General features: G+C 47.4%; 1 protein-coding gene and 1 non-coding gene across 2 annotated transcripts; both read right to left on the reverse strand.

The window, feature by feature from the left end:
- Window positions 1–26,497, reverse strand: AK6 (adenylate kinase 6). Its single transcript, XM_063963904.1, has 5 exons — window positions 26,361–26,497; window positions 3,309–3,401; window positions 2,078–2,136; window positions 1,184–1,329; window positions 1–366 (listed from the first exon to the last, which is right to left on the reverse strand). The coding sequence occupies exons 1-5, from the start codon at window positions 26,470–26,472 to the stop codon at window positions 177–179; spliced, it is 600 nt and encodes a 199-aa protein (XP_063819974.1). The 5' UTR covers window positions 26,473–26,497; the 3' UTR covers window positions 1–176.
- Window positions 6,790–6,905, reverse strand: LOC134961920 (U5 spliceosomal RNA). Its single transcript, XR_010187980.1, has one exon. It is a non-coding gene; the product is annotated as a U5 spliceosomal RNA (small nuclear RNA).
- Window positions 26,498–26,606: the final 109 nt, after the last annotated feature.

Genomic DNA, 26,606 nt, shown 5'->3' on the forward strand with positions numbered 1-26,606 from the left:
TTCGCATACAAATCTATATTTAATAATTTTAGCCATTTACAGTATGTACATTGGGTTCAACTGAATCACTTTATATGATGACCGTAAATACTATAAACCGACCGCTACACACTTCAGAGCATGTTCTAATGTGGCGGATACCACTCCTAATAAAAGTGAAAGATCACTCTGCTATTTCAATTGTTATCTTTTATCCATTGTTCAATCCACTGAGAAATCTGCTCCAGGTTTTGCTCCAGGTCCTCTGGTGTGTTACTGGGCAGCTGGTGAACTATTTCTTTTCGATAGGACTCTACAGCCTCTTCGTAAATAGTCTGGAAGATCTCACACTGGAGGTTATCCTGTAGTTTTTTCTCCTTGTATCCCCTAAACGATAAGATTTAGGTCAAGAGGGGTGCACTGTCAAATACCAGACTGGTGTACAGGTGTCAAGAATTAACACTCCAATATAAGACTGCAGGAAATACATATGTGACCCCGGCAGACGGGATGCCGGCTGTCAGTATACAGACAGCGGCATCCCAGCGGCGAGTGCACTCACCATGCTTCGGGCCTGGTGGCAAGTTTCACACCCCACATGTTACATTCGAACTCGGGTGGTGGCATGGACCCCACACCCAAGTGGGAATACTGGGCTGCGGTAAGATGCCAAACGCTAGCAGAGTTGCACAGGACAGGATGGCTCAGTCGTGCCAGGTATCTCCTGCTATGTGGCATATTTAGGCTAGATGTAGGAGGATAAATCTGTAAATTTCCTGTGGTGCTCAGGCGCACAGTTTCCTCTGAGGGCTACATTTAATAACAATACTAAATTCCGATGGCTTATTTAGTTTAGTATTACAATGATACATGCAAATATTCCACCGGTATCTAAAATATCCGGCAAGGTCTAGCAGCGTCCTTCTCCTTGGCGGTGTCCTCTGCCGTGCTCCCGGCAGCGGATTGTTAACAAGTGCACATGCACAATAGCCGCCTGCACTGTGCTTCAACCCAGAAGGAACACCGCAAAGCCTAGACATCATATGCAGTACAGTCAGTAACCGTAGTAAGCTAAGCTTATCGCTGTTTACTGAATACAAAATGGATGTCATAACCCCTTTTAGTAAGCTCTATTATGGCTCTTTCTTCAACAGAGCCCTGAGTATTTTACCCTTCAGTATAATAAGGACAGTTATGTGCTTACCTGCTCTCTAATCTCTCATAGAGCAAGGAATTTTCTGTTCTTAGGACAAACACTATGTGGAACCATCTCTCAGGGAAAAAGTCACAACCATGATAGTCTACAATGACTCCACCTTCACTCATGCTGTCCTCCAGCTCATCAATCACCTACCAGACAAGAAAACTGCTGAAAAAGGAACCCACTATACTGTACAGACACAAAGCAGGTGCTAAAAAAAAATATACCAGCACTCAACTCCACTTTGGAGAATTATTATATATCACAGTAAAATTAAAATACAAGAGTGTGACACAGCCCACATTACCTCACTGCATACACTGCTGTTATATACAGGTTTATAGCTTTACATTGGCTTTCAAAGATTGAAATAATTTCTTCTAGAATGATTAATTAGGGTATATATTCTGACAGCATATTTATCATGAAACAATAGAATTGATATTTTGGAACGGAGCAGGCGGTAGACAACGAGGTCACCCAGCATATACCAGGTCCCTTTACTAGGGCTACATAAGAAGTATTCATAGGCACAGATCTGTGGTCCCCAGGTTTGGTAGTAAAAGTACAAGAATAAACATACTCATAACTATAGTTTATCATTAGTGTGTCTATATTGTGGTTACAGAAAATTATTTTCATCGCTAGAAACATTTGAATCACATGGTCATTACTGGTGACATCTGTCATTCCTCCTGTACAGCTGCTATTGTTTATGGGTTTAGCGCCCCCCACCCCCGCACTAAATTTAAAGTGGTAACTCGAATGCTGTATTATCACCTACATAACAGTTCAGTTAAAATTTTCCATGTTTCACTGTATGCAAGTCTGTGACAATATACTGTATACACTTGCACAATATTTTTTTTTCATTGAAGTGATAAAAAAACAACTTACTCTGTCTTCATCAAGAACAGGACAACTATATACTTCATCATAACCCTCATACAAGTTACCTACAACAAGAAGGAAACATGCTCTTACCATCATAAATTGTAATTAACTGAACAACTTGTAGGGCGAGATTTTATCCCACCGGCAGCCACTAGATGGCACCCAAATGGAGCTATTCAATTGTAGCTCTGTATAGGCACGATGGCTGCCGGCGTCTGCATTTCAGTTCGCACCCACTGGGGGTGAAATGTGCGAACAGTGACCTGTTTGGCCACCTAAACAGTACTTATCACAATTGCTACCAGCAGTTTAGTCAGGCTTAGCCGCTTTACGCTCCTCACAGAAACACAAGTGAAATAATTATCTCTACCTGTGGATCTTTTAAAATGTCAGTGAGTAATGAATACACCTGTGCACCTGCTAGGTGACCTGAAAACATGAACTGTTGGGGGTCCTTGAGGTCTAAGTTTGGGAACCACTGTTCTCGGAGATGCTAGATAGATAAGTAGAATCTGATGCTATGGGCAGCATCCACCTTTCTAAAATCCAACTCTTTAGTAAATATGCCCCCTAGAGTATTTTGACACAGCAAGTCGCTTTTCTGTGACAGATAAATAGTGTTCCCCATTGATTTCAGTTTGACTGTTGGTGAGCATATCATTACTTCAGAACGCAATGATTTCCCTAGCATTTACTTTTTTCAAATGACAAATCACCTGTGAGATAGTGGTGTTCTGTCTTACGTTATTTGCCAGTCATGCGTACCCATGGCATCTTTGTGCCATTACAGGTGCCAACACAGTTTATTATTCTACGCGACACAAAATTACCCTTTCAAAATAAATACATATTAATGCTAGACACTATCAACACAACGAAACACACACTTCAAATGCAACAATAATTAAATGTAAAAATCTACACTTTCACAACGTTATAGTACAATAAAATGCAATGCTAGCACGGGTTTAGTATGAAATACCAACAATCAAAATTCCGACAGCAGTGGACTATATATATTCCCACTATTATATTCCCCCTCCAGGTCCACTGGGATAGTAGAGTATGGACAAATCAGTTTCAATTAAAAACTCATGTCGAAATTTTTGACCTGTCGACATTTTATGTCGGTACTTTTACCTTGTCTGTATTTTAAATGTCGGTATTTTGACCTTGTCGGGATTTTGATTGTAGGTAAATTGACCACATCCCGCTAGTACTAAACTTACTATACCTTCTTTTGCCAAGTCTCCAACATTAACAAATGTCAGACCATTTCTCTCTGCAAGCTCTTTGCCAAGAGTGGTCTTACCAACGCCAGGAGTGCCTGCAAAACAGCAAAATCATTAACAGTTTGCCAAACCTACAAAGTCTGTAAGCCTGAATATTTAATTTTGCAGGGTTTTTGTTTATATAAATGATGCTGTACATACTATTTTTCTCGAACGTCCTAAGTGGATGCTGGGGACTCCGTAAGGACCATGGGGAATAGCGGCTCCGCAGGAGACTGGGCACAAAAGTAAAGCTTTAGAACTACCTGGTGTGCACTGGCTCCTCCCCCTATGACCCTCCTCCAAGCCTCAGTTAGATTTTTGTGCCCGAACGAGAAGGGTGCACACTAGGTGGCTCTCCTGAGCTGCTTAGTGAAAAGTTTAGTTTTAGGTTTTTTATTTTCAGTGAGACCTGCTGGCAACAGGCTCACTGCATCGAGGGACTAAGGGGAGAAGAAGCGAACTCACCTGCGTGCAGAGTGGATTGGGCTTCTTAGGCTACTGGACATTAGCTCCAGAGGGACGATCACAGGCCCAGCCATGGATGGGTCCCAGAGCCGCGCCGCCGGCCCCCTTACAGAGCCAGAAGACAGAAGAGGTCCGGAAAATCGGCGGCAGAAGACGTCCTGTCTTCAACAAGGTAGCGCACAGCACTGCAGCTGTGCGCCATTGCTCTCAGCACACTTCACACTCCGGTCACTGAGGGTGCAGGGCGCTGGGGGGGGGGGGGGGAGGGGGGCGCCCTGAGACGCAATAAAAACACCTTGGATGGCAAAAAATGCATCACATATAGCTCCTGGGCTATATGGATGAATTTAACCCCTGCCAGAATACATAGAAAAACGGGAGATAAGGCCGCCGAGAAGGGGGCGGAGCCTATCTCCTCAGCACACTGGCGCCATTTTCCCTCACAGCTCCGTTGGAGGGAAGCTCCCTGGCTCTCCCCTGCAGTCACTACACTACAGAAAGGGTTAAAAAAGAGTAGGGGGGCACTAATTACGCGCAGTATTAAAGATACAGCAGCTATAAGGGGAAAAACACTTATATAAGGTTATCCCTGTATATATATAGCGCTCTGGTGTGTGCTGGCAAACTCTCCCTCTGTCTCCCCAAAGGGCTAGTGGGGTCCTGTCCTCTATCAGAGCATTCCCTGTGTGTGTGCTGTACGTCGGTACGTTTGTGTTGACATGTATGAGGAGAAAAATGATGTGGAGACGGAGCAGATTGCCTGTAATAGTGATGTCACCCCCTAGGGGGTCGACACCTGAGTGGATGAACTGTTGGAAGAATTACGTAACAGTGTCAGCTCTGTATAAAAATAGGATTTTGGTACTTACCAGGTAAATCCTTTTCTTTGAATCCATAGGGGGCACTGGAGTACTCTTGGGATATGGACGGGCGTAGCCGAACAAAGGCACTGAATATTCAAATTTAGGACTCTCCCCCCCCTCCATATCCCCAAGTACCTCAGTGTACTTTGCCAGTGTTTTTTACTGAGCGAACAGGATATAGAGAGGTTGACAATGGAGAATCCCTATAACATAACGGACAACCACAAAGTTGATCCGTAACCTTATTGTCAACTAAACAGTTGACACCTTAACCGATAGAACTTTATAATTTGAGCCAATTGGTGAAAATGTGTTACCCTAAGCTCCTTCGAGCTTAATACCATCCAAGTTAAATTTGTTCACTAAGCTCCCTTGAGCTTACAACAACCCAGGTAAAACTGCTCTGGGTGGGCGTCCAGTGCCCCCTATGGATTCAAAGAAAAGGATTTACCTGGTAAGTACCAAAATCCTATTTTCTTTATCATCCACTAGGGGTCACTGGAGTACTCTTTGGACGTACCAAAGCTTCCCTCGTGGGCGGGAGAGCTGTTTGATACTTGTAACAGTAGACAGCCAAAGCTAAATGCTGATGGCGCCACCATTCATAACGTGTAAACGTGCACAAACGTGGTGCACTAAAGGCTATGTAGCCGCGTCGTAGACGCTCCACGACCCGCTGGGTGTGACATTCCCACAGAACCTGTGGGATGCTATTACTGACGTAGGCGATTGTAACTTAGCCTTAAAGTAAGCCTGACTTGTAGTCATTATTATCCAACCGGATAAAATCTGCTGAGAAACTGGCTAACCCCAGTTTGCAGTATCATATAGAACAAACAACGTATTCATATCACGTACTACATATATAAACGCGTAACGCGTGTACCACATTCAGAATTTTAGAATGTGCTGTCCCCACAGGAACCACTATTGGTATATTGATGTGAAGAATACGAAAGCGGATTTCGTCGGAAGATCTGCTTTGTAATGAGAAAACTCAAATACGGTGGCTTGGAATACAAGGCACCCAAATATGAAAACAAAATCCTTGCCGAAGCACCCTTGGCGAAGCCAAGGCTAGAAGAAAAATGTTTTCCAAAGTGAGAACTTAATACCCATTTGTTGAAAGGATTCCAAAATATGAAAACTAAGAAATCTGAACCCAACCTTAAATCGCCTGGCGCTGTAGGTGGGATAAATAGAGTCTGAACTTTGGTGACACCTTGTAGAAAGATGTTTACAGACGTAAATAGAGGCAAACGCTTTGAAAATAAGTTTACCACACAGATACCTGCACTCTTAGTGCAGATGAACGCAGTTTTCCATCCCATCCCGTTTAACAGAATACGGGTACTTGAAGTATGATGTTGGAAACTTCCGAGGTTTATAACCTATGTAAGCACACGAAAAATTTTTTTTTTTTTTTTTTTTTTAATTATGAGCTGCCTTAAGCGGCTTACTATTTCGTAACATGGTTGGTATAACCGATACTGTAATTCTCTATTTTTTAAGAGAGCGGTCTGAACTCTCACCCCGTCAACCGCAGCTGCGGTACATAGATAATAGGTACATAGGTAACTATGGGTAAAAGAACGTTCCGTGATGTAACAGGTTGGCCGTATTATGAGCGGGCCAAGATCGTGTGCAAGTATTACTTGAAAATTCGAGAAGCAAACTTCTCCGAAACCCATGAGATACCACCAGTATGACTGTGACGAACTGTCTTCTGATCCGTTTTGGCAACGAAGAGAGAAGCGGAAAATGGTGGAGCCAGATACACGATGCTGAATGACCCCATGAATGTGATGTACACATACTGAGCTTTTGTAATTGTGGCGAGATGCCATTATGTATACTTGGGGTAACCGCCTTCTGTGGACTCACATATGAAACACCTCTGGATTTAATGTCCAGTTTTCAAGATCCAAACCCTGACGGGTGAGATCTTTTGTCTAACAAATGTCCACTCACGGATTGATGTCTTGACATTTTCACATAATGGCGTTCTGAGCCATTGAAGATTTGAGTTACCTGCCGCATTGCCATGCGGCTTCTTGGTTTTCACTGGTTGTTGTGTATGCAACTGCCGTTGCTTTGTTTGACTGCTTAAGGGCAGCGTGAGCCAGGCATGAAAAAACAAAATTACATGAAACTCACGGTTGTTCCTGTCCACAGAAATCTTTAGTAAAAAGCGAAAGATTTATTCGTTCTGAAGAGAACCCAGAGTCTATCCCTGGTCAGACTGAAAACGAATCATTTATTGCATTGTAAAATGCACAGAGTTCTAGGACATTTATCTATTGCATTGTAAAATGCACAGAGTTCTAGGACATTTATTGACAGCAATCTGTCGTGTTTTAGAACCTTTGCGTTGAAAACACATCTTTATTCTTAATAAGTGAATACACCAATGTACCGCTGTGCGTGTACCTTTGTTCTTGCTGGTGTAGTAGGTAAAAGTCTTTGATTTACCTTATTTATAATCTTACCTAGGAATTGACATCGTTTAGACCGACTTAGATGTGATTGTTTTCGAACTTAATCTGCTACCGCAGTATACCTTAGTAGCGCAAGATAGAGGAACTTTGTTGATACATAGTTCTTATGTGAGATGAGCGATTATTCCAACATCACTTTGGTAAATACCGGAAGCGATAAGCAACGGTATAAATGAAATGGTTAATGGTTGTGGCGATTTGCAAACGCTAGAACCTGTGATGAAGAAACCGGACTGGGTAAATACGCATTGTGAAGATCAAATGCAATTATACAATTTTGTGGCTGCAATAAGCAAAAACTAACTGCAGAAAATCCATTTTCTAACTGTAGTAAATGACTTGCTGATTGATATTGCAACGGAGCTGTTTGATTTTGCTCAAACAGACGGGAATAAGTAATTTTGACTCTGTTGGCGTACTATTGCCTGGTTTATAAACCAGCAAAGACTAAATGACAACCTGCCAAACCGTTCGCCAGAAGCAGTTTTGTACTCTAAGCTGTAAATAGCTGAGACATATATGAGTTGAAGTCATGAAACCTCGCAAATGTAACCTGAAAAGACGCACTTCCACAATTGTAAAAGAGGTCATCAAACCACTGGCTTGCTGACTGTAACGTCCTGTCGTTACAAGGCGTGAGTGATTTTTATAAAGGAATAAAACGCCGTTACAAGTATATTGTATGCGCTAATGGCAGAATATCGTAAAGGGATAAAATGTCGTTACACATATATCCAATTTAGGAGCAAACAAGCTCTGGCCTTGTTGCGCTTAACTAGCGACATTGAAAATAACCGGCGTTAGCAAAAGCTTTACAGATATACTCTGCAGCTTCTTTTAACCGTGATCGGCATGGTTTCATACATAGATTCTAGTGACCCAAATGTATCTGTGGTTTTTATAATGTTTGACAGAAACGCATATACCAATGGCGGATCGCGTCCTTTTGGAAACGATTATGTATGGTTGTCCAAAACCCCGCACTATCTGAATGCTGGACTAATGTACCCTTCTCACTTGTAGTTATCGGTGTGAGATTTGACATAGAATCGTGCATTAAATTATAAGACTAGTGAAATAAACACTCTGGTACCCAAAGGAAAATTGTCACTTTGGAAAGATTGTCTTTTGTTAGCGCTGGCGGAGTTATTCTGAGACTCCGATTACCGCTGTTTTAATTTGAATTGCCAATGTTAACATTTTTAGTCTGCACTAGAGCCTTATTCGCTATGTAGACAGACATCATAATAGGCAACAGACAGACACTTGCACGACTTAATAACATTATTATATGGCATATATATCTATATATATATATGTTATTGCTGAACAGCATATTTATTAGGAAACTAAAGTCTTTATGTGAAAAGCAGTTCACATGGGCATGAAACCCGAACCAAATTCCTACTAACACCCCTGCGCCTTCTGGTGGCTTAAAGATGTAGGGCAGGAATGTTCTAGAATTATCTTGAACTAAAAAATTCCCACTAACACCCCTGCGCCTCCTTGTGGAGTAGAGGTGTATGGTCTGGAATTATAACTGGAAAACCAGCAATGATTAAAATGGCCGTCATGCCATGCTTTCCCAGAAAATCACAGTACAGGTTACCTGCTGCAGTTTTAATATAGGCTTAATAGCCTATTATACAGTTACTTTGCCCAGGTGTAGGATACAGTAAAATATATGCATTTATGAGCACTGCCTGCAGTGTATTTATCTTGCAACTGTAACCAAAAATAACAGAAAACATGGTTAAACGTGCAATAGGTTATGCCACTGATAACCTATTGCCAGCCAAAGCCTCATATATATATTATATATATATACAAAGTGTTTACACATATAATCACAGTTCATACTGATATTATAGACAGTTTCGCCAGCAAAAGCTTCATTATATGTATATATATAAAACGTGCTGAAACATCACAGTACACAGTGTACATTGTTTAACGTGCTTCGCTGCTTGTGTATTTTGAACCCCTGCAGCCTTTGCTGCTGCTATGGGTATTATTCCCCCCCCCCCCCCCACCCTGCATCCCTTACCTGCAGCGTACGGAGATCGGGAGCAGGGAGAGCAGGAGAGCCTGAATCTAGCGCCGGGGAGCCGTCCGGCAGCTGCTTCCTACAGCAGTACACAGTCTCCCTGTGTCTGCGGTGTCTCTCTGGAAGAGTGGCCTGCGTCCTTTAGTGACGTGCGGCCGCTCTCTTTAGTAGAGGAGCGTCTCGGCGGCGTGTAGCGGTGCCGGGCCAACAGAGCAGTGAGAGCGGCCGGCGTCTGAGTGACGTGCGGCCGCTCTGCTTAGTTGAGCGCCCGGAGAATGTCGGCGGCGTGTAACGGTGCCGCATCAGAGCAGTGAGAGCGGCCGGCGTCTGAGTGACGTGCGGCCGCTCTGCTTAGTTCAGCCCAGGAGAATGTCGGTGGCGTGTAGCGGTGCCGTGCCCTCAGAGCAGTGAGAGCGGCCGGCGTCTGAGTGACGTGCGGCCGCTCTGCTTAGTACAGCGCACGGAGATTCTCGTACCGGGCCATCAGCGCAGTGAGAGCGGCCAACGTCTGAGTGACGTGCGGCCGCTCTGCGCATCGTTCAGCAAGACCTTCAGCGGCGTGCTCTTTCTACAGTATAACACTCACGTGCTCAGCGGCTATGGCATTTCTACAGTATAACACTCACACACAGCAGGGCGGCAGCGTGAGCTGACCGCCCTGACACTCATACCTTGTGCCGCCTTCTCTTCTCTCTGCAAGCTCCGTTTCAGCCTCATCTTGGCTGTGACGGAGCTTCTGTAAGCTCCTTGCAGCTGTAGATCCTTCCAGCTCTTTGTCTTATCCTGGCTGTGACGGAGCTTCTTTCTGTAAGCTCCGTTCAGTTTGCAGGAGACAGTGGCTGCCTGTGGCTGTGAGGGTGCTCTTTGTGAGGACCGACACGCCATGCGCTTGCCTATAGCGCCTGTGGCTGTGAGGGTGCTCTTTGTGAGGACCGACACGCCATCCGCTGCCTTGCAGCGGCACCATCCCGGACCCATGTTTTTCCATAAACTGAGACGGGAAGTGTAAAAATTAAAAATAAAAATAAAAATAAAAATCTGAAAAGTGGCCATTGCCACAAGCCGATGTTCATCTGTGAGCACCGAAAAAACACTGGCAAAGTACACTGAGGTACTTGGGGATATGGAGGGGGGGGGAAGAGTCCTAAATTTGAATATTCAGTGCCTTTGTTCGGCTACGCCCGTCCATATCCCAAGAGTACTCCAGTGACCCCTAGTGGATGATAAAGAAAGACAGTGGTTGACATGAGACAGCCGGCTACTCAGCTTGTGCCTGTCCAGACGTCTCATAGGCCGTCAGGGGCTCTAAAGCGCCCGTTACCTCAGATGGCAGATATAGACGCCGACACGGATACTGACTCCAGTGTCGACGGTGAAGAGACAAATGTGACTTCCAGTGGGGCCACACGTTACATGATTGAGGCAATGAAAAATGTTTTACACATTTCTGATAATACGAGTACCACCAAAAAGGGGTATTATGTTCGGTGAGGAAAAACTACCTGTAGTTTTCCTGAATCTGAGAAATTAAATGAGGTGTGTGATGATGCGTGGTTTTCCCCCGATAACAACTGATAATTTCTAAAATGTTATTGGCATTATATCCTTTCCCGCCAGAGGTTAGGGTGCGTTGGGAAACACCCCCTAGGGTGGATAAAGCGCTCACACGCTTGTAAGAACAAGGGCTCTACCCTCTCCTGAGATGGCCGCCCTTAAGGATCCTGCTGATAGAAAGCAGGAGGGCATCCTAAAAGGTATTTACACACATACTGGTGTTATACTGCGACCAGCAATCGCCTCAGCCTGGATGTGCAGTGCTGGGTTGGCGTGGTCGGATTCCCTGACTGAAAATATTGATACCCTAGATAGGGACAGTATATTATTGCCTATAGAGCATTTAAAAGATGCATTTCTATATAGGCGTGATGCACAGCGGAATATTTGCCGACTGGCATCAAGTCAAAGTGCGTTGTCCATTTCTACCAGTAGAGGGTTATGGACACGACAGTGGTCAGGTGATGCGGATTCCAAACGGCATTTGGAAGTATTGCCTTATTAAGGGGAGGAGTTATTTGGGGTCGGTCTTTCAGACCTGGTGGCCACGGCAACAGCTGGGAAATCCACGTTTGTACCCCAGGTCGCCTCTCAACATGAGAAGACGCCGTATTATCAGGCGCAGTCTTTTCGTGGGCAAGCGGGCAAAAGGTTCCTCATTTCTGCCCCGTGACAGAGGGAGAGGAAAAAGGCTGCAGAAATCAGCCAGTTCCCAGGAACAGAAACCCTCTCCCGCCTCTGCCAAGCCCTCAGTATGACGCTGGGGCTTTACAAGCAGAATCAGGCACGGTGGGGGCCCGTCTCAATGAATTTCAGCGCGCAGTGGGCTCACTCGCAAGTCGCCTCCTGGATCCTTCAGGTGATATCTCAGGGGTACAAATTGGAATTCGAGACGTCTCCCCCTCGCCGTTTCCTAAAGTCGGCTTTACCGATGTCTCCTTCTAACAGGGAGACAGTTTTGGAAGCCATTCACAAGCTGTATTCCCAGCAGGTGATAATCAAGGTACCCCTCCTGCAACAGGGAACGGGGTATTATTCCACACTGTTGTGGTACCGAAGCCGGACGGCTCGGTGAGACCGATTCTAAATCTAAAATCTTTGAACACTTACATACAGAGGTTCAAATTCAAGATTGAGTCACTCAGAGCAGTGATTGCGAACCTGGAAGAAGAGGACTACATGATGTCTCGGTACATCAAGGATGCTTACCTTCATGTCCCAATTTACCCTTCTCACCAAGGGTACCTCAGGTTTATGGTACAGAACTGTCACTATCAGTTTCAGACGCTGCCGTAGGGATGGTCCACGGCACCCCGGGTCTTTACCAAGGTAATGGCCGAAATGATGATACTCCTTCGAAGGAAGGGAATTTTAGTTATCCCTTACTTGGACGATTCCCTGATAAGGGTAAGATCCAGGGAACAGTTGGAGGTCGGTGTAGCACTATCTCAGGTAGTGTTGCGGCAGCACGATTGGATTCTCAATATTCCAAAATCGCAGCTGATTCCGACGACTCGTCTTCTGTTCTTAGGGATGATCCTGGACACAGTTCAGAAAAAGGTGTTTCTCCCGGAGGAGAAAGTCAGGGAGTTATCCGAGCTAGTCGGGAACCTCCTATAACCGAGCCAAGTCTCAGTACATCAATGAGATGGTTCTGGAAAAAATGGTGGCTTCCTATGAAGCAATCCCATGCGGCAGATTCCACGCAAGAACTTTCCAGTGGGACCTGCTGGACAAATGGTCTGGGTCGCATCTTCAGATGCATCAGCGGATAACCCTGTCACCAAGCACAAGGGTGTCTCTCCTGTGGTGGTTGCAGAGTGCTCATCTTCTAGAGGGCCGCACATTCAGGACTGGGTCCTGGTGACCACGGATGCCAGCCTGCGAGGCTGGGGAGCAGTCACACAGGGAAAGAATTTCCAGAGCTTATGGTCAAGCCTGGAGACATCACTTCACATAAATATCCTGAAGCTAAGGGCCATTTACAATGCTCTAAGCTCAGCAAGACCTCTGCTTCAAGGTCACCCGGAGTTGATCCATTCGGACAACATCACGGCAGTCACCCACGTAAACAGACAGGGTGACACAAGAAGCAGAAGGGCAATGGCAGAAGCTGCAAGGATTCTTCGCTGGGCGGAAAATCATGTGATAGCACTGTCAGCATTATTCATTCCGGGAGTGGACAACTGGGAAGCAGACTTCCTCAGCAGACACGACCTCCACCCGGGAGAGTGGGGACTTCACCCAGAAGTCTTCCACATGTTTATAAAACTCGACAAGTATTGCGCCAGGTCAAGGGACCCTCAGGCAATAGCTGTAGACGCTCTGGTAACACAGTGGGTGTACCAGTCAGTGTATGTGTTCCCTCCTCTGCCTCTCATAACCAAGGTACTGAGAATTATAAGATGGAGAGGAGTAAGCACTATATTCGTGGCTCCGGATTGGCCAAGAAGGACTTGGTAAACGGAACTTCAAGAGATGCTCACGGAGGATCCGTGGCCTCTACCTCTAAGAAGGGTCCTGCTCCAGCAAGGACCCTGTCTGTTCCAAGACTTACCACGGCTGCGTTTAACGGCAGGGCGGTTGAACGCCGGATCCTGAAGGAAAAAGGCATTCCGGATGAAGTCATCCCTATCCTGATCAAAGCCAGGAAAGATATAACCGCAAAACATTATCACCGCATTTGGCGAAAATATGTTGCGTGGTGCGAGGCCAGTAAGGCCCCGACGGAGGAATTTTCAACTAGGTCGATTCCTACATTTCCTGCAAACAGGAGTGTCTATGGGCCTGAAATGGGGGTCCATTAAGGTTCAAATTTCGGCCCTGTCAATTTTCTTCCAAAAAGAACTAACTTCAGTCCCTGAAGTTCAGACGTTTGTGAAAGGGGTACTGTATATACAGCCTCCTTTTGTGCCTCCAGTGGCACCTTGGGATCTAAATGTAGTTTTTGGGTTCCAAAAGTCACATTGGTTTGAACCACTTAAATATGTGGAGTTAAAATATCTCACATGGAAAGTGGTCATGCTGTTGGCCCTGGCCTGGGCCAGGTGCGTGTCAGAATTGGCGGCTTTATCCTGTAAAAGCCCTCATCTGATTTTCCATTCGGACAGGGCGGAATTGAGGACTTGTCCTCAGTTTCTCCCTAAGGTGGTTTTCAGCGTTTCACCTGAATCAACCTATTGTGGTGCCTGCGGCTACTAGGGACTTGGAGGACTCCAAGTTGCTAGACGTTGTCAGAGCCCTGGAAATATAGGTTTCCAGGACGGCTGGAGTCAGAAAATCTGACTTGTTGTTTATTCTGTATGCACCCAACAAGCTGGGTGCTCCTGCTGCTAAGCAGACTATTGCTCGTTGGATTTGTAGTACAATTCAGCTCGCACATTCTGTGGCAGGCCTGCCACAGCCAAAATCTGTAAAAGCCCATTCCACAAGGAAGGTGGGCTCATCTTGGGCGGCTGCCCGAGGGATCTCGGCTTTACAACTTTGCCGAGCAGCTACTTGGTCAGGAGCAAATACGTTTGTAAAATTCTACAAATTTGATACCCTGGCTGAGGAGGACCGGGAGTTCTCTCATTTGGTGCTGCAGAGTCATCCGCACTCTCCCGCCCGTTTGGGAGCTTTGGTATAATCCCCATGGTCCTTACGGAGTCCCCAGCATCCACTTAGGACGTTAGAGAAAATAAGAATTTACTTACCGATAATTCTATTTCTCGTAGTCCGTAGTGGATGCTGGGCGCCCATCCCAAGTGCGGATTGTCTGCAATACTGGTACATAGTTATTGTTACCAAAAAATCGGGTTATTGCTGTAGTGAGCCATCTTTTCTAGAGGCTCCTCTGTTATCATGCTGTTAACTGGGTTTAGATCACAAGTTATATGGTGTGATTGGTGTGGCTGGTATGAGTCTTACCCGGGATTCAAAATCCTTCCTTATTGTGTACGCTCGTCCGGGCACAGTATCCTAACTGAGGCTTGGAGGAGGGTCATAGGGGGAGGAGCCAGTGCACACCAGGTAGTTCTAAAGCTTTACTTTTGTGCCCAGTCTCCTGCGGAGCCGCTATTCCCCATGGTCCTTACGGAGTCCCCAGCATCCACTACGGACTACGAGAAATAGAATTATCGGTAAGTAAATTCTTATTATTGCTTTTAAGTAGATTTCTCTACAATAGAAATTAAACAGAACCCTTACAGTCAGTAAAGGGCAGTACCTACTCCCAATTTTGGAATTTGTGATCAGTAAAAGGCACCCATGCACAAGCAAATGATAAAGATCATACAATTTTGGGGAAAAAAACCCCCAAAACCGGACTGATCCAGCCCCATACAGGTAGAGTGCTATGACGTGTGTGTGGTGAGGCAGACGATTTGCCATATGGTAGAAAAGACGCTGGGGCAGTACGGATGGTGTAACGCAGGCATGTCCAAACTGCGGCCCTCCAGCTGTTGTGAAACTGCATATCCCAGCATGCCCTGACACAGTTTTGCTGTCAGAGAATGCTAAAGCTGTGTCAGGGCATGCTGGGATGTGTAGTTTCTCAACAGCTGGAGGGCCGCAGTTTGGACATGCCTGGTGTAACGTTTAACATTATGGCCTCACTGAGGTTGTGGGTTGGATTCCCAGTACAGCCCTAACTGTGTGGAGTTTGTATATTCTTCCCGTGCTTGCGTGGGTTTCCACTGGGTACGCTTGTTTACTCCACACTCCAAAAATATACTAGGTTACTGCCTAAACAAAAAAAATAAAAAATGAACCCTGGTGTGTAAATGGGCAGACTAGATGGGCCAAGTGGTTCTTATCTGCCATCATATTCTATGTTTCTATGTTACCCGGGACTTAGTTTGATGACAGGAAGGATGCCAGTGAGGACTTAGCTGATAGATGGAAGCATGATGGAGTGGGACTCGTCTGACAACTAGAAGGATGTTGAGTTCATTGGGGGCAGTGTTGGGGGGCGGGGTATCAGGAAGAATGCAGGAATACAGAGGAGCGGTGGGATAATAGGCAGGAGTCACTTGTCAGCAGAATCTTGGTATGCAGAGAGACCCATGTGCGCCAGTTGATACAGTATGAGGTGGTTGCTCACCTGTCAGAAGCATGCTGGGTTACTAGGAAGGAAAATACCTGGGAGCAGGCTGTAAGGCACCATGAGGGAATCGAGGTAACAGGGGGTTACTCACCTATAATCAGGATATTGGGGCACTATATGGGAACCGGGTTAACATGTGCTACTGACCTGTGGGCAGGATATAGCGGCACTATAGGGGGACAGGGATGACAGAAGGTTACTGACCTGTGAGCAAGATATAAGGCACTATAGGGGGACCGGGGTGACAGAAAGTCACTGACCTGTGAGCAGGATATTGGGGCACCCTGGTATCAGAGGGTCACTGACCTGTGAGCAGGATATAGGAGCATTATAGGGTACCGGGGATGACAGAGGGTAGTGACCTGTGAGCACGAAATAGGGCACTATAGGGGGACCAGGATGACAGAGGGTCACTGACCTGTGAACAGGATGTAGGACCCTATAGGGGAGCGGGGTGACAGAGGGACACTGACTTGTGAGCAGGATATTGGGGCACCGGGTAGCAGAGGAAAACTGACCTGTAAGCAGGATATAGGGCACTATAGGGGACCAAAGTGACAGAGGGTCACTGACCTGTAAGCAGCATGTAGGAGCACTATAGGGGACCGGGGTGACAGAGGTTCACTGACCTGTGAGCAGGATATTAGGGCACCCGGGTAAAAGAGGGTCACTAACCTGTGAGCAGGATATTAACGTTATGGTAAGAACTTACCGTTGATAACGTGATTTCTCTTATGTCCACAGGTATCCACAGGATAACATTGGGATATTGTCGAGCGACAGCGAAAATGGCACCAACACGGTCACGAGCTTTCTGGCCTCCCAGGATGCATTGGGGCCTCCACTATATAGTCCCGCCCACTGACTCAGTCAGATCAGTTCTTTCCACAGCGATTATAGGCAGGAACATTAGGTAGAGACCTGTACAGGCGATAAGAACACACATGCACACCCTTCCATACAAGAAGGAAGAGGTTTTTAGTGTTTGTCTAGATCCTCAAATCAGATGCGTCCGGGTGGGATCCCTGTGGATACCTGTGGACATAAGAGAAATCACGTTATCAACGGTAAGTTCTTACCATAACGTTTATTTCTCTGGCTGGGTCCACAGGATTATACACAGGATAACATTGGGATTCCCAAAGCCATTTTAGTGGTGGGGACGCTCCTGATTGCACAGGAGGACCTTTCGCCCGAAGTCTGCGTCATGAGAGGCAAAAGTATCCAAGGCATAATGTCTGATGAATGTGTTTATGGAAGACCATGTGGCTGCCTTACATATCTGTTCTGCTGATGCACCCTGTTGTGCTGCCCAAGAAGGACCTACCTTACGTGTAGAGTGTGCAGAGACATTAGCCGGAATAGGGAGATCTGCATGAGAATAAGCTTCAGATATTACCACTCGGAGCCATCTCGCCAGCGTCTGTTTACTAGCAGGCCAACCTCTCCTATGGAATCCGTAGAGGATGAAGAGGGAATCTGTTTTCCTGATGGCACTAGTACGATCTATATAGATTTTTAAAGACCGGACCACGTCCAGTGACGCTTCTCCCGCAGATAGTCCCGATACCTGAAAAGCTGGGACTACAATCTCTTCATTCAGGTGAAACTTTGACACCACCTTTGGAAGATAACTAGATCTCGTTCTGAGAACTGCTCTGTCTGGAAAAAAACTTAGGAAAGGAGACTTACATGATAATGCTCCTAAATCTGACACTCTTCTGGCGGACGCCATTGCCAGTAAAAAAAGAACTTTAAATCGTTAACCACTTAAGATCCGCTCTCTCAAGTGGTTCAAACAAAGGACCCTGGAGAAATTTAAGAACTAAATTCAAATCCCAGGGAGCTGCAGGAGGAACAAATGGAGGTTGAATATGTACTACTCATAGGAAAAACGTACGTACATCCTGTAGGTCAGCAATCTTCTGCTGAAACCATACAGTCAACGCTGAGACTTGCACCCTCAAGGAAGCAACCTTCAACCCCTTATCCAATCCTGCCTGCAGAAAATCCAAAATTCTAGCTACTTTAAAGGCTCTTGGATTGTAATTTTTTCCAGAACACCAATGAATATAGGCTTGCCATATTCTATAATATACACGGGCCGAAGAAGGCTTTCTTGCTCTAAGCATGGTTTGGATCACTTGCTTTGAAAATCCTTTAGCCTCTAAGATAGAGGTTTCAACAGCCACGCCGTCAAAGACAGGCGATCCAGATGACTGTGACAACAAGGACCCTGCATTAACAGATCTGGACGTTGAGGGAGCAGTATCGGTGCTTCCACGGACATTCTCCACAGATCTGTGTACCAATGCCTTCTTGGCCAAGCTGGAGCTATTAGAATGATTGCTCCTTTTGCCTGTTTTATCTTTCTCACTACTCTGGGTAACAGAGATATTGGAGGGAACAGATATGCCAGCTGAAACCTCCATTCTACTGACAGTGCGTCTACCAGGACTGCTCCTGGGTCCCTTGTTCTTGATCCGTACCTCGGAACTTTGTTGTTTAGACGAGACGCCATAAGGTCTATCTCCGGTAGACCCCATCTGTTCACCAGTGTCTGAAACACTTCTGGGTGTAGTGCCCATTCGGTTTCCTGAATGGTGTGCCGACTGAAAAAATCTGCTTCCCAATTTAGTACACCCGGGACAAATACTGCTGACAATGCTGGGAGATGGAGTTCTGCCCACTTTAGAATGGGAGTTACTTCCTCCATCAGACTCTTGCTGTGAGTCCCTCCTTGATGATTTAGGTATGCTACTGCCGTCGCATTGTCTGAGCGGATCTGGACTGGTCTTCCTTGTAGATTGTCCTTTGCCTGAACTAGGGCCAAGTAAATGGCTCTTATTTCTAACAGATTTATCGGCAGGCGACTTTCCCTTGCGGTCCATTTTCCCTGGAACCATAGGCTTCCGAGTACCGCCCCCCAACCTTGCAGGCTGGCATCTGTCGTCAGGACTTGCCACTCTTTTATCCAAAAGGGTCTACCCTTGTTTAAATGGTCTGTCTGTAGCCACCATGCTAGAGACCTTTTTACATTTACTGGAATCTTTATCATCTGCTTCTTTATTGTTTGATGATTTCCGTTCCATTTTGTCAAAATGAGATGCTGCAATGGTCTGGAGTGGAATTGCGCATATTCCACCATGTCGAACGTTGATACCATCAGACCCAACAGTCGCATTGCTGCATGGACTGACATTGTCTGGGCTTGCAACGCTTCCTGAGCCATGACCTGCACCTTGACTATTTTCTTCTCTGGTAAGAGAACTCTCTGTAGGTCTGAATCCAATATGGCTCCCAAATGAACCATCCGCTGTGATGGATTCAGGGACGACTTCTCCCAATTTATGAGCCACCCGTGTCTCTGTAAACAAACTATCGTCTGTTGGAGATGGCTCAACAGTAAATCTTGCGACTGTGCTAAGATTAATAGGTCGTCTAGGTATGGGAATATCCTTATCCCTTGTTTGCGCAGACAAGCTGCCATAACCACCATGATCTTGGTAAACACCCTGGGTGCTGTAGCTAGCCCGAAGGGCAGAGCTTGGAACTGGAAGTGTTCCTTGAGGATGGCAAACCTGAGGTAACACTGATGTGATAGTGCTACAGGCACATGTAGGTAAGCATCCCGCACATCCAGAGATACCATATAGTCTCCCGGTTCCATAGCCAACATTATGGAGCGTAACGTCTCCATGTGGAACTTCGGGATCCATATGTAATTGTTCAACATCTTCAGATTTAGAATTGGTCGATATGACCCATTTGGTTTCTGGATTAGAAACAGATTGGAGTAATACCCCTGTCCCTTTTGTGATGGAGGTACTGGGACAATCACACCTGACTGCAGTAATTTTTGGACTGCTTCTTGCAGGGCATTGGCCTTCGACTCTATACGAGACGGGCTGGTGCAAAAAAATATTTGAGGAGGCTGCCTCCTGAATGGGAACCCATACCCCTGAGATACTACCTTCTGCACCCAGGCATCTGTTGTTGACTGTTGCCATGTGTGTGCAAATTGCAGGAGTCGGCCCCCAACCCTGGAATCCTCCAGGCGGAGGCCCGTCTCTTCAGGCTGAGGGCTTTTGTTCAGGTTTGGAAGCTGGCTTTTTGCTAGCCCACTGCTTCCTACCCCTGGATTTAAACTGGGGTTGTTTAGGCTCCTCTTTACTTTTCGCTTTGCTTTGCCAGCGAAATGAGCGAAATTTTAAACCCTTGGACTTAGGGTTGTAGGTAGCCGGAAATCTGACCTTCTTCGATTCAGCCTCTGACTCTAGGATATCCGATAAAGGTTTTCCAAATAATATATTACCCACGAAAGGCAATGCTTCCAATTCCTTCTTGGACTCCGCATCTGCCTTCCAGGTCCGTAGCCAGACTGCTCTGCGAGCGACTACTGCCAGGGCTGAAGCTTTAGAAGCAACAGTGCCTACATCAATGGCTGCTTCTTCTAAATACTGGGCAAATTGTCTTAAACGGCAAAGACGATCCTCTTGCTCCCTAGTAGGAGAGGGGATGTCATTCTCTAGTTCCTCTATCCATTCGCCCATTGCCTTTGCTACCCAGGCCGAAGCCATAGCAGGTCTTACCACTGCACCCACAAGAGAAAAAATATTTTTCAATAGGCTCTCTACCCTCCTGTCTGTGACATCATTCAAAGAGGTAGATGACAGTGGCAAAGCAGATTTGTGCACGAGTCGCAGAACATGTGCATCTACTTTTGGAGGAACTTCTCTCTTCGAACAATCTCCAGCAGGAAATGGATAATAAGAATCCCATCTCCTAGGAATCTTATACTTTTTACCGGGCGCTGCCCAAGACTCATCCATCATTTCCGTCAACTCCTCTGACGCTGGAAATTCAGCTTTCACTGACTTTGTTCGTTTGAATACAGGTGCTTTTGCTTTTAACGCTGTCTTGGCTGGTTCTTCCAGAGAAAGCACAGCCTTTACTGCATTAATGAGTTCAGCTACATCATCTGAACTAAAGCTCTGTGACTGATCATCATACGGAGTTGAATCTATTGTTTCCGCATCATCATCCGATGTATCCTCTTGTGTAGTCTGCCATACAGACGTATCTGTCTTAGTCTTACCTACCCCTTGGTTGCTTGTAGAGGCTACTGGAACCAAACCATAGGAAGGGAGCTGCATGTATGGGTTCATAGTGTAACCTAACCCTTGAGGTGGTGCTACTGGAGCTAACCTGTCCGCTATTGAAGACAGAGTCTTTGCGAACATATTCCATGGTGGCTCTACTGGAGGTTGAACTAACTCCTGTTTTTTACTTCGCTGAAAAGCCAAACAGTTTGCACACAAACCCTCATAAGTGACCAATTGAATCATATCAATTACCCCTGACTTACAAGATAAGCATGTTAGGGCTGTAGGAGTGCTTGACAAATTCTCCTCATCACTTTTGCCGCTCACAGACATTTTTTCTGATATTGACTACACAATTTTGTGACTGAACCACACCCTATAATCAGTATATAGAGGTGAAATCAATCTGACCACAGTGCACCCGATTTGAGGGTCAGAACAGGACTGACATTACACAGAAAAGTCAGCACACATACTAGCAGTCAGTCACATGTTAAAGCATTAGACATTGTCATATGAGAATACAACCTCCATAATAACTTATACATAAGTAGGAAAATTGTACTTCTGTTTAACTGGTTCTTTTTCAACATAACATGCAGAAAACACAGTAATATACAGGTCTCATATGCAATAGGTACTAAAAATTAACAGTGCACACTAAGAAGTAGAAGGAATTTTTAGTACTGTATACCCTGCCTCCAGGGAGCGGGATACAGGGAGACTCACCACACTTCCATATCCAAGCAAAGACGCTCGAAAGACGCTGAGTGGATTAAGACGCTACTGGTGTACACTGCCGCTCTTGGTAACTGATAACAGACACGGACGCTCACCAACGGACACGGACGCTGAGCGACTCCACGTGCATGCAGACCTCGGTCTGGGCGGGTTTATATCCAGTGTACACAACCGCAGCGTCTAAGCTGCGACCGAGTACCCTCGTGGTAGCGTCTGAGCCGGAAGTGAGGTCATTCAGTTCATGAAACGAGAGACCCGCGGGAACTGGCCATGAACTCGGAGGAGGGACGGCCAGGAGAGCGTCTGAAACCCCCTGTTGACTTAAACTCCCAGGATCGCGGCCTCACCTAGTCCTGGCGCCTATGATCCCCGGAGCGTAGCGCTGTCACACTCGAGATGTTCGGCGCATCAACACGCTGTTTGTAGTCTCCACCAAATCAGCGTAGCTGTGTCCTGACCCCTCTAGTAAGAGGAAGTCCATATACTCACTGTCTCCCCATGCTCCGGCCACAGCCTGGTAACGTCTGCTGGACCTGCTAGAACATCCGACACAGACGCCCGTCGAGACAGCACTGTACCGCGAAGGTAAGCGTTGTTGCGACCCGGTGGGGAGTTGTTGGAGCGACTCTTTCTAATACACGTTTAAGACGCTGTTAAGAGAAGTCGCTCAAACCAAAACAGTAAGTCTATAAAAATAAAGTAATGAAAACTTGAGGCTGCTTTCACAGCAGCCCTGTGACCATGCGGCTTCCTGCCGCACCAAGCAAAAAACTGATCTGACTGAGTCAGTGGGCGGGACTATATAGTGGAGGCCCCAATGCATCCTGGGAGGCCAGAAAGCTTGTGACCGTGTTGGTGCCATTTTCGCTGTCGCTCGACAATATCCCAATGTTATTTTGTGGATAATCCTGTGGACCCAGCCAGAGAAATAGGAGCACTATAGGGGACAGGGATGACAGAGGGTAGTGACCTGTGAGCAGTATATAGGGCACTATAAGGGGACCGGGATGACAGAGGATTACTGACCTGTGAGCAGGACGTAGGAGCACTATATGAGACCGGGGTGACAGAGGGTCACTGACCTGTGAGCAGGATGTAGGAGCACTATAGGGGACTGGGGTGACAGAGGGTCACTGACCTGTGAGCACTATGGGGGACCGGGGTGACAGGGTTACTGTCCTGTGAGCAGGATATAGGAGCACTATAGGGGACCAGGGTGACAGAGGGTACTGACCTGTCAGGATAGGGAACTATAGGAGGACCAGGGTGACAGAGGATCACGGATCTGTGAGCAGGATGTAGGAGCACTATAGGGGACCGGGGTGACAGAGGGCACTGACCTGTGAGCAGGATGTAGGAGCACTATAGGGGACCGGGGTGACAGGGTTACTGTCCTGTGAGCAGGATGTAGGAGCACTATAGGGGACCGGGGTGACAGGGTTACTGTCCTGTGAGCAGGATGTAGGAGCACTATAGGGGACCGGGATGACAGGGTCACTGACCTGTGAGCAGCATTTAGGAGCACTATAGGGAACCTGGATGACAGAGGGTAGTGACCTGTGAGCAGGATATAGGAGCACTATAGGGGGACCGGGGTGACAGAGGATCACTGACCTGTGAGCAGGATATTAGGGCAACAGGGTAAAAGAGGGTCACTGACCTGTGAGCAGGATGTAGGAGCACTATAGGGGACCAGGGTGACAGGGTTACTGTCCTGTGAGCAGGATGTAGGAGCACTATAGGGGACCAGGGTGACAGAGGGTACTGACCTGTCAGGATAGGGAACTATAGGAGGACCAGGGTGACAGAGGATCACGGATCTGTGAGCAGGATGTAGGAGCACTATAGGGGACCGGGGTGACAGAGGGCACTGACCTGTGAGCAGGATGTAGGAGCACTATAGGGGACCGGGGTGACAGGGTTACTGTCCTGTGAGCAGGATGTAGGAGCACTATAGGGGACTGGGGTGACAGGGTTACTGTCCTGTGAGCAGGATGTAGGAGCACTATAGGGGACCGGGATGACAGGGTCACTGACCTGTGAGCAGCATTTAGGAGCACTATAGGGAACCTGGATGACAGAGGGTAGTGACCTGTGAGCAGGATATAGGAGCACTATAGGGGGACCGGGGTGACAGAGGATCACTGACCTGTGAGCAGGATATTAGGGCACCAGGGTAAAAGAGGATCACTGACCTGTGAGCAGGATATTAGGGCACCAGGGTAAAAGAGGGTCACTGACCTGTGAGCAGGATGTAGGAGCACTATAGGGGACCGGGGTGACAGAGGGTCACTGACCTGTGAGCAGGATGTAGGAGCACTATAGGGGACCGGGGTGACAGAGGGCACTGACCTGTGAGCAGGATGTAGGAGCACTATAGGGGACCAGGGTGACAGGGTTACTGTCCTGTGAGCAGGATGTAGGAGCACTATAGGGCACTGGGTGACAGGGTTACTGTCCTGTGAGCAGGATCTAGGAGCACTATAGGGGACCGGGATGACAGGGTCACTGACCTGTGAGCAGCATTTAGGAGCACTATAGGGAACCTGGATGACAGAGGGTAGTGACCTGTGAGCAGGATATAGGAGCACTATAGGGGGACCGGGGTGACAGAGGATCACTGACCTGTGAGCAGGATATTAGGGCACCAGGGTAAAAGAGGGTCACTGACCTGTGAGCAGGATGTAGGAGCACTATAGGGGACCGGGGTGACAGAGGGTCACTGACCTGTGAGCAGGATGTAGGAGCACTATAGGGGACCGGGGTGACAGAGGGCACTGACCTGTGAGCAGGATGTAGGAGCACTATAGGGGACCAGGGTGACAGGGTTACTGTCCTGTGAGCAGGATGTAGGAGCACTATAGGGGACCGGGGTGACAGGGTTACTGTCCTGTGAGCAGGATGTAGGAGCACTATAGGGGACCGGGGTGACAGGGTTACTGTCCTGTGAGCAGGATGTAGGAGCACTATAGGGGACCGGGGTGACAGGGTTACTGTCCTGTGAGCAGGATGTAGGAGCACTATAGGGGACCGGGGTGACAGGGTTACTGTCCTGTGAGCAGGATGTAGGAGCACTATAGGGGACCGGGATGACAGGGTCACTGAACTGTGAGCAGCATTTAGGAGCACTATAGGGAACCTGGATGACAGAGGGTAGTGACCTGTGAGCAGGATATAGGAGCACTATAGGGGACCAGGGTGACAGAGGGTACTGACCTGTGAGGATAGGGAACTATAGGAGGACCAGGGTGACAGAGGATCACTGACCTGTGAGCAGGATGTAGAAGCACTATAGGGGACCGGGGTGACAGAGGGTCACTGACCTGTGAGCAGGATGTAGGAGTACTATAGGGGACCGGGGTGACAGGGTTACTGTCCTGTGAGCAGGATGTAGGAGCACTATAGGGTACCGGGATGACAGAGGGTAGTGATCTGTGAGCAGGATATAGGAGCACTATAGGGGGACCGGGATGACAGAGGATCACTGACCTGTGAGCAGGATATTAGGGCACCAGGGTAAAAGAGGGTCACTGACCTGTGAGCAGGATGTAGGAGCACTATAGGGGACCGGGGTGACAGAGGGTACTGACCTGTGAGCAGGATGTAGGAGCACTATAGGCGACTGTGGTGACAGAGGGCACTGACCTGTGAGCAGGATGCAGGAGTACTATAGGGGACCGGGGTGACAGGGTTACTGTCCTGTGAGCAGGATGTAGGAGCACTATAGGGGACCGGGGTGACAGGGTTACTGTCCTGTGAGCAGGATGTAGGAGCACTATAGGGGACCTGGATGATAGAGGGTAGTGACCTGTGAGCAGGATATAGGAGCACTATAGGAAACCAGGGTGACAGAGGGTACTGACCTGTGAGGATAGGGAACAATAGGAGGACCAGGGTGACAGAGGATCACTGACCTGTGAGCAGGATGTAGAAGCACTATAGGGGACCGGGGTGACAGAGGGTCACTGACCTGTGAGCAGGATGTAGGAGTACTATAGGGGACCGGGATGACAGAGGGTAGTGACCTGTGAGCAGGATATAGGAGCACTATAGGGGGACCGGGGTGACAGAGGATCACTGACCTGTGAGCAGGATATTAGGGCACCAGGGTAAAAGAGGGTCACTAACCTGTGAGCAGGATGTAGGAGCACTATAGGGGACCAGGGTGACAGAGGGTACTGACCTGTGAGGATCGGGAACTATAGGAGGACCAGGGTGACAGAGGATCACTGACCTGTGAGCAGGATGTAGGAGTACTATAGGGGACCGGGATGACAGAGGGTAGTGACCTGTGAGCAGGATATAGGAGCACTATAGGGAACCAGGGTGACAGAGGGTACTGACCTGTGAGGATAGGAGGACCAGGGTGACAGAGGATCACGGACCTGTGAGCAGGATGTAGGAGTACTATAGGGGACCGGGGTGACAGAGGGTCACTGACCTGTGAGCAGGATGTAGGAGTACTATAGGGGACCGGGGTGACAGAGGATCACTGACCTGTGAGCAGGATATTAGGGCACCAGGGTAAAAGAGGGTCACTAACCTGTGAGCAGGATGTAGGAGCACTATAGGGGACCGGGATAACAGAGGGTAGTGAACTGTGAGCAGGATATAGGGCACTATAGGGGACCGGGGTGACAGAGGGTCACTGACCTGTGAGCAGGATATTGGGGCTCTTCATTGTCGCACCACTGTCTCGCGTTTCCACGCACGTGTTATTACTCTCAGGCCGTGGGCGGGGCGGTGTGACTGTGACGATAAGCATTGGCCAATAGCATTACGCCTCACGAGCTATAATCATTGGACGACAGACAGGCATGACGTGACGGTTGGTTCTATATCGGAGTGGCTGAAGGGACCTTGTGACGTATCTAGGGGAGGAGCTACGTCACCAGGGGG

Source organism: Pseudophryne corroboree, chromosome 1 (assembly GCF_028390025.1).
Source record: "Pseudophryne corroboree isolate aPseCor3 chromosome 1, aPseCor3.hap2, whole genome shotgun sequence".
Lineage (NCBI taxonomy): Eukaryota > Metazoa > Chordata > Amphibia > Anura > Myobatrachidae > Pseudophryne > Pseudophryne corroboree.

Bases quoted from the DNA above. Each gene is read 5' to 3' on its own strand.
- AK6 (XM_063963904.1), bottom strand. From the start codon at position 26,472: ATGCTTATCGTCACAGTCACACCGCCCCGCCCACGGCCTGAGAGTAAT. The intron at 2,137-3,308 runs GTATAGTAAGTT...TTCTTGTTGTAG, and splicing joins TGGAGACTTGGCAAAAGAAG to GTAACTTGTATGAGGGTTAT. The intron at 1,330-2,077 runs GTAAGTTGTTTT...CTTGTCTGGTAG, and splicing joins CTGTTCTTGATGAAGACAGA to GTGATTGATGAGCTGGAGGA.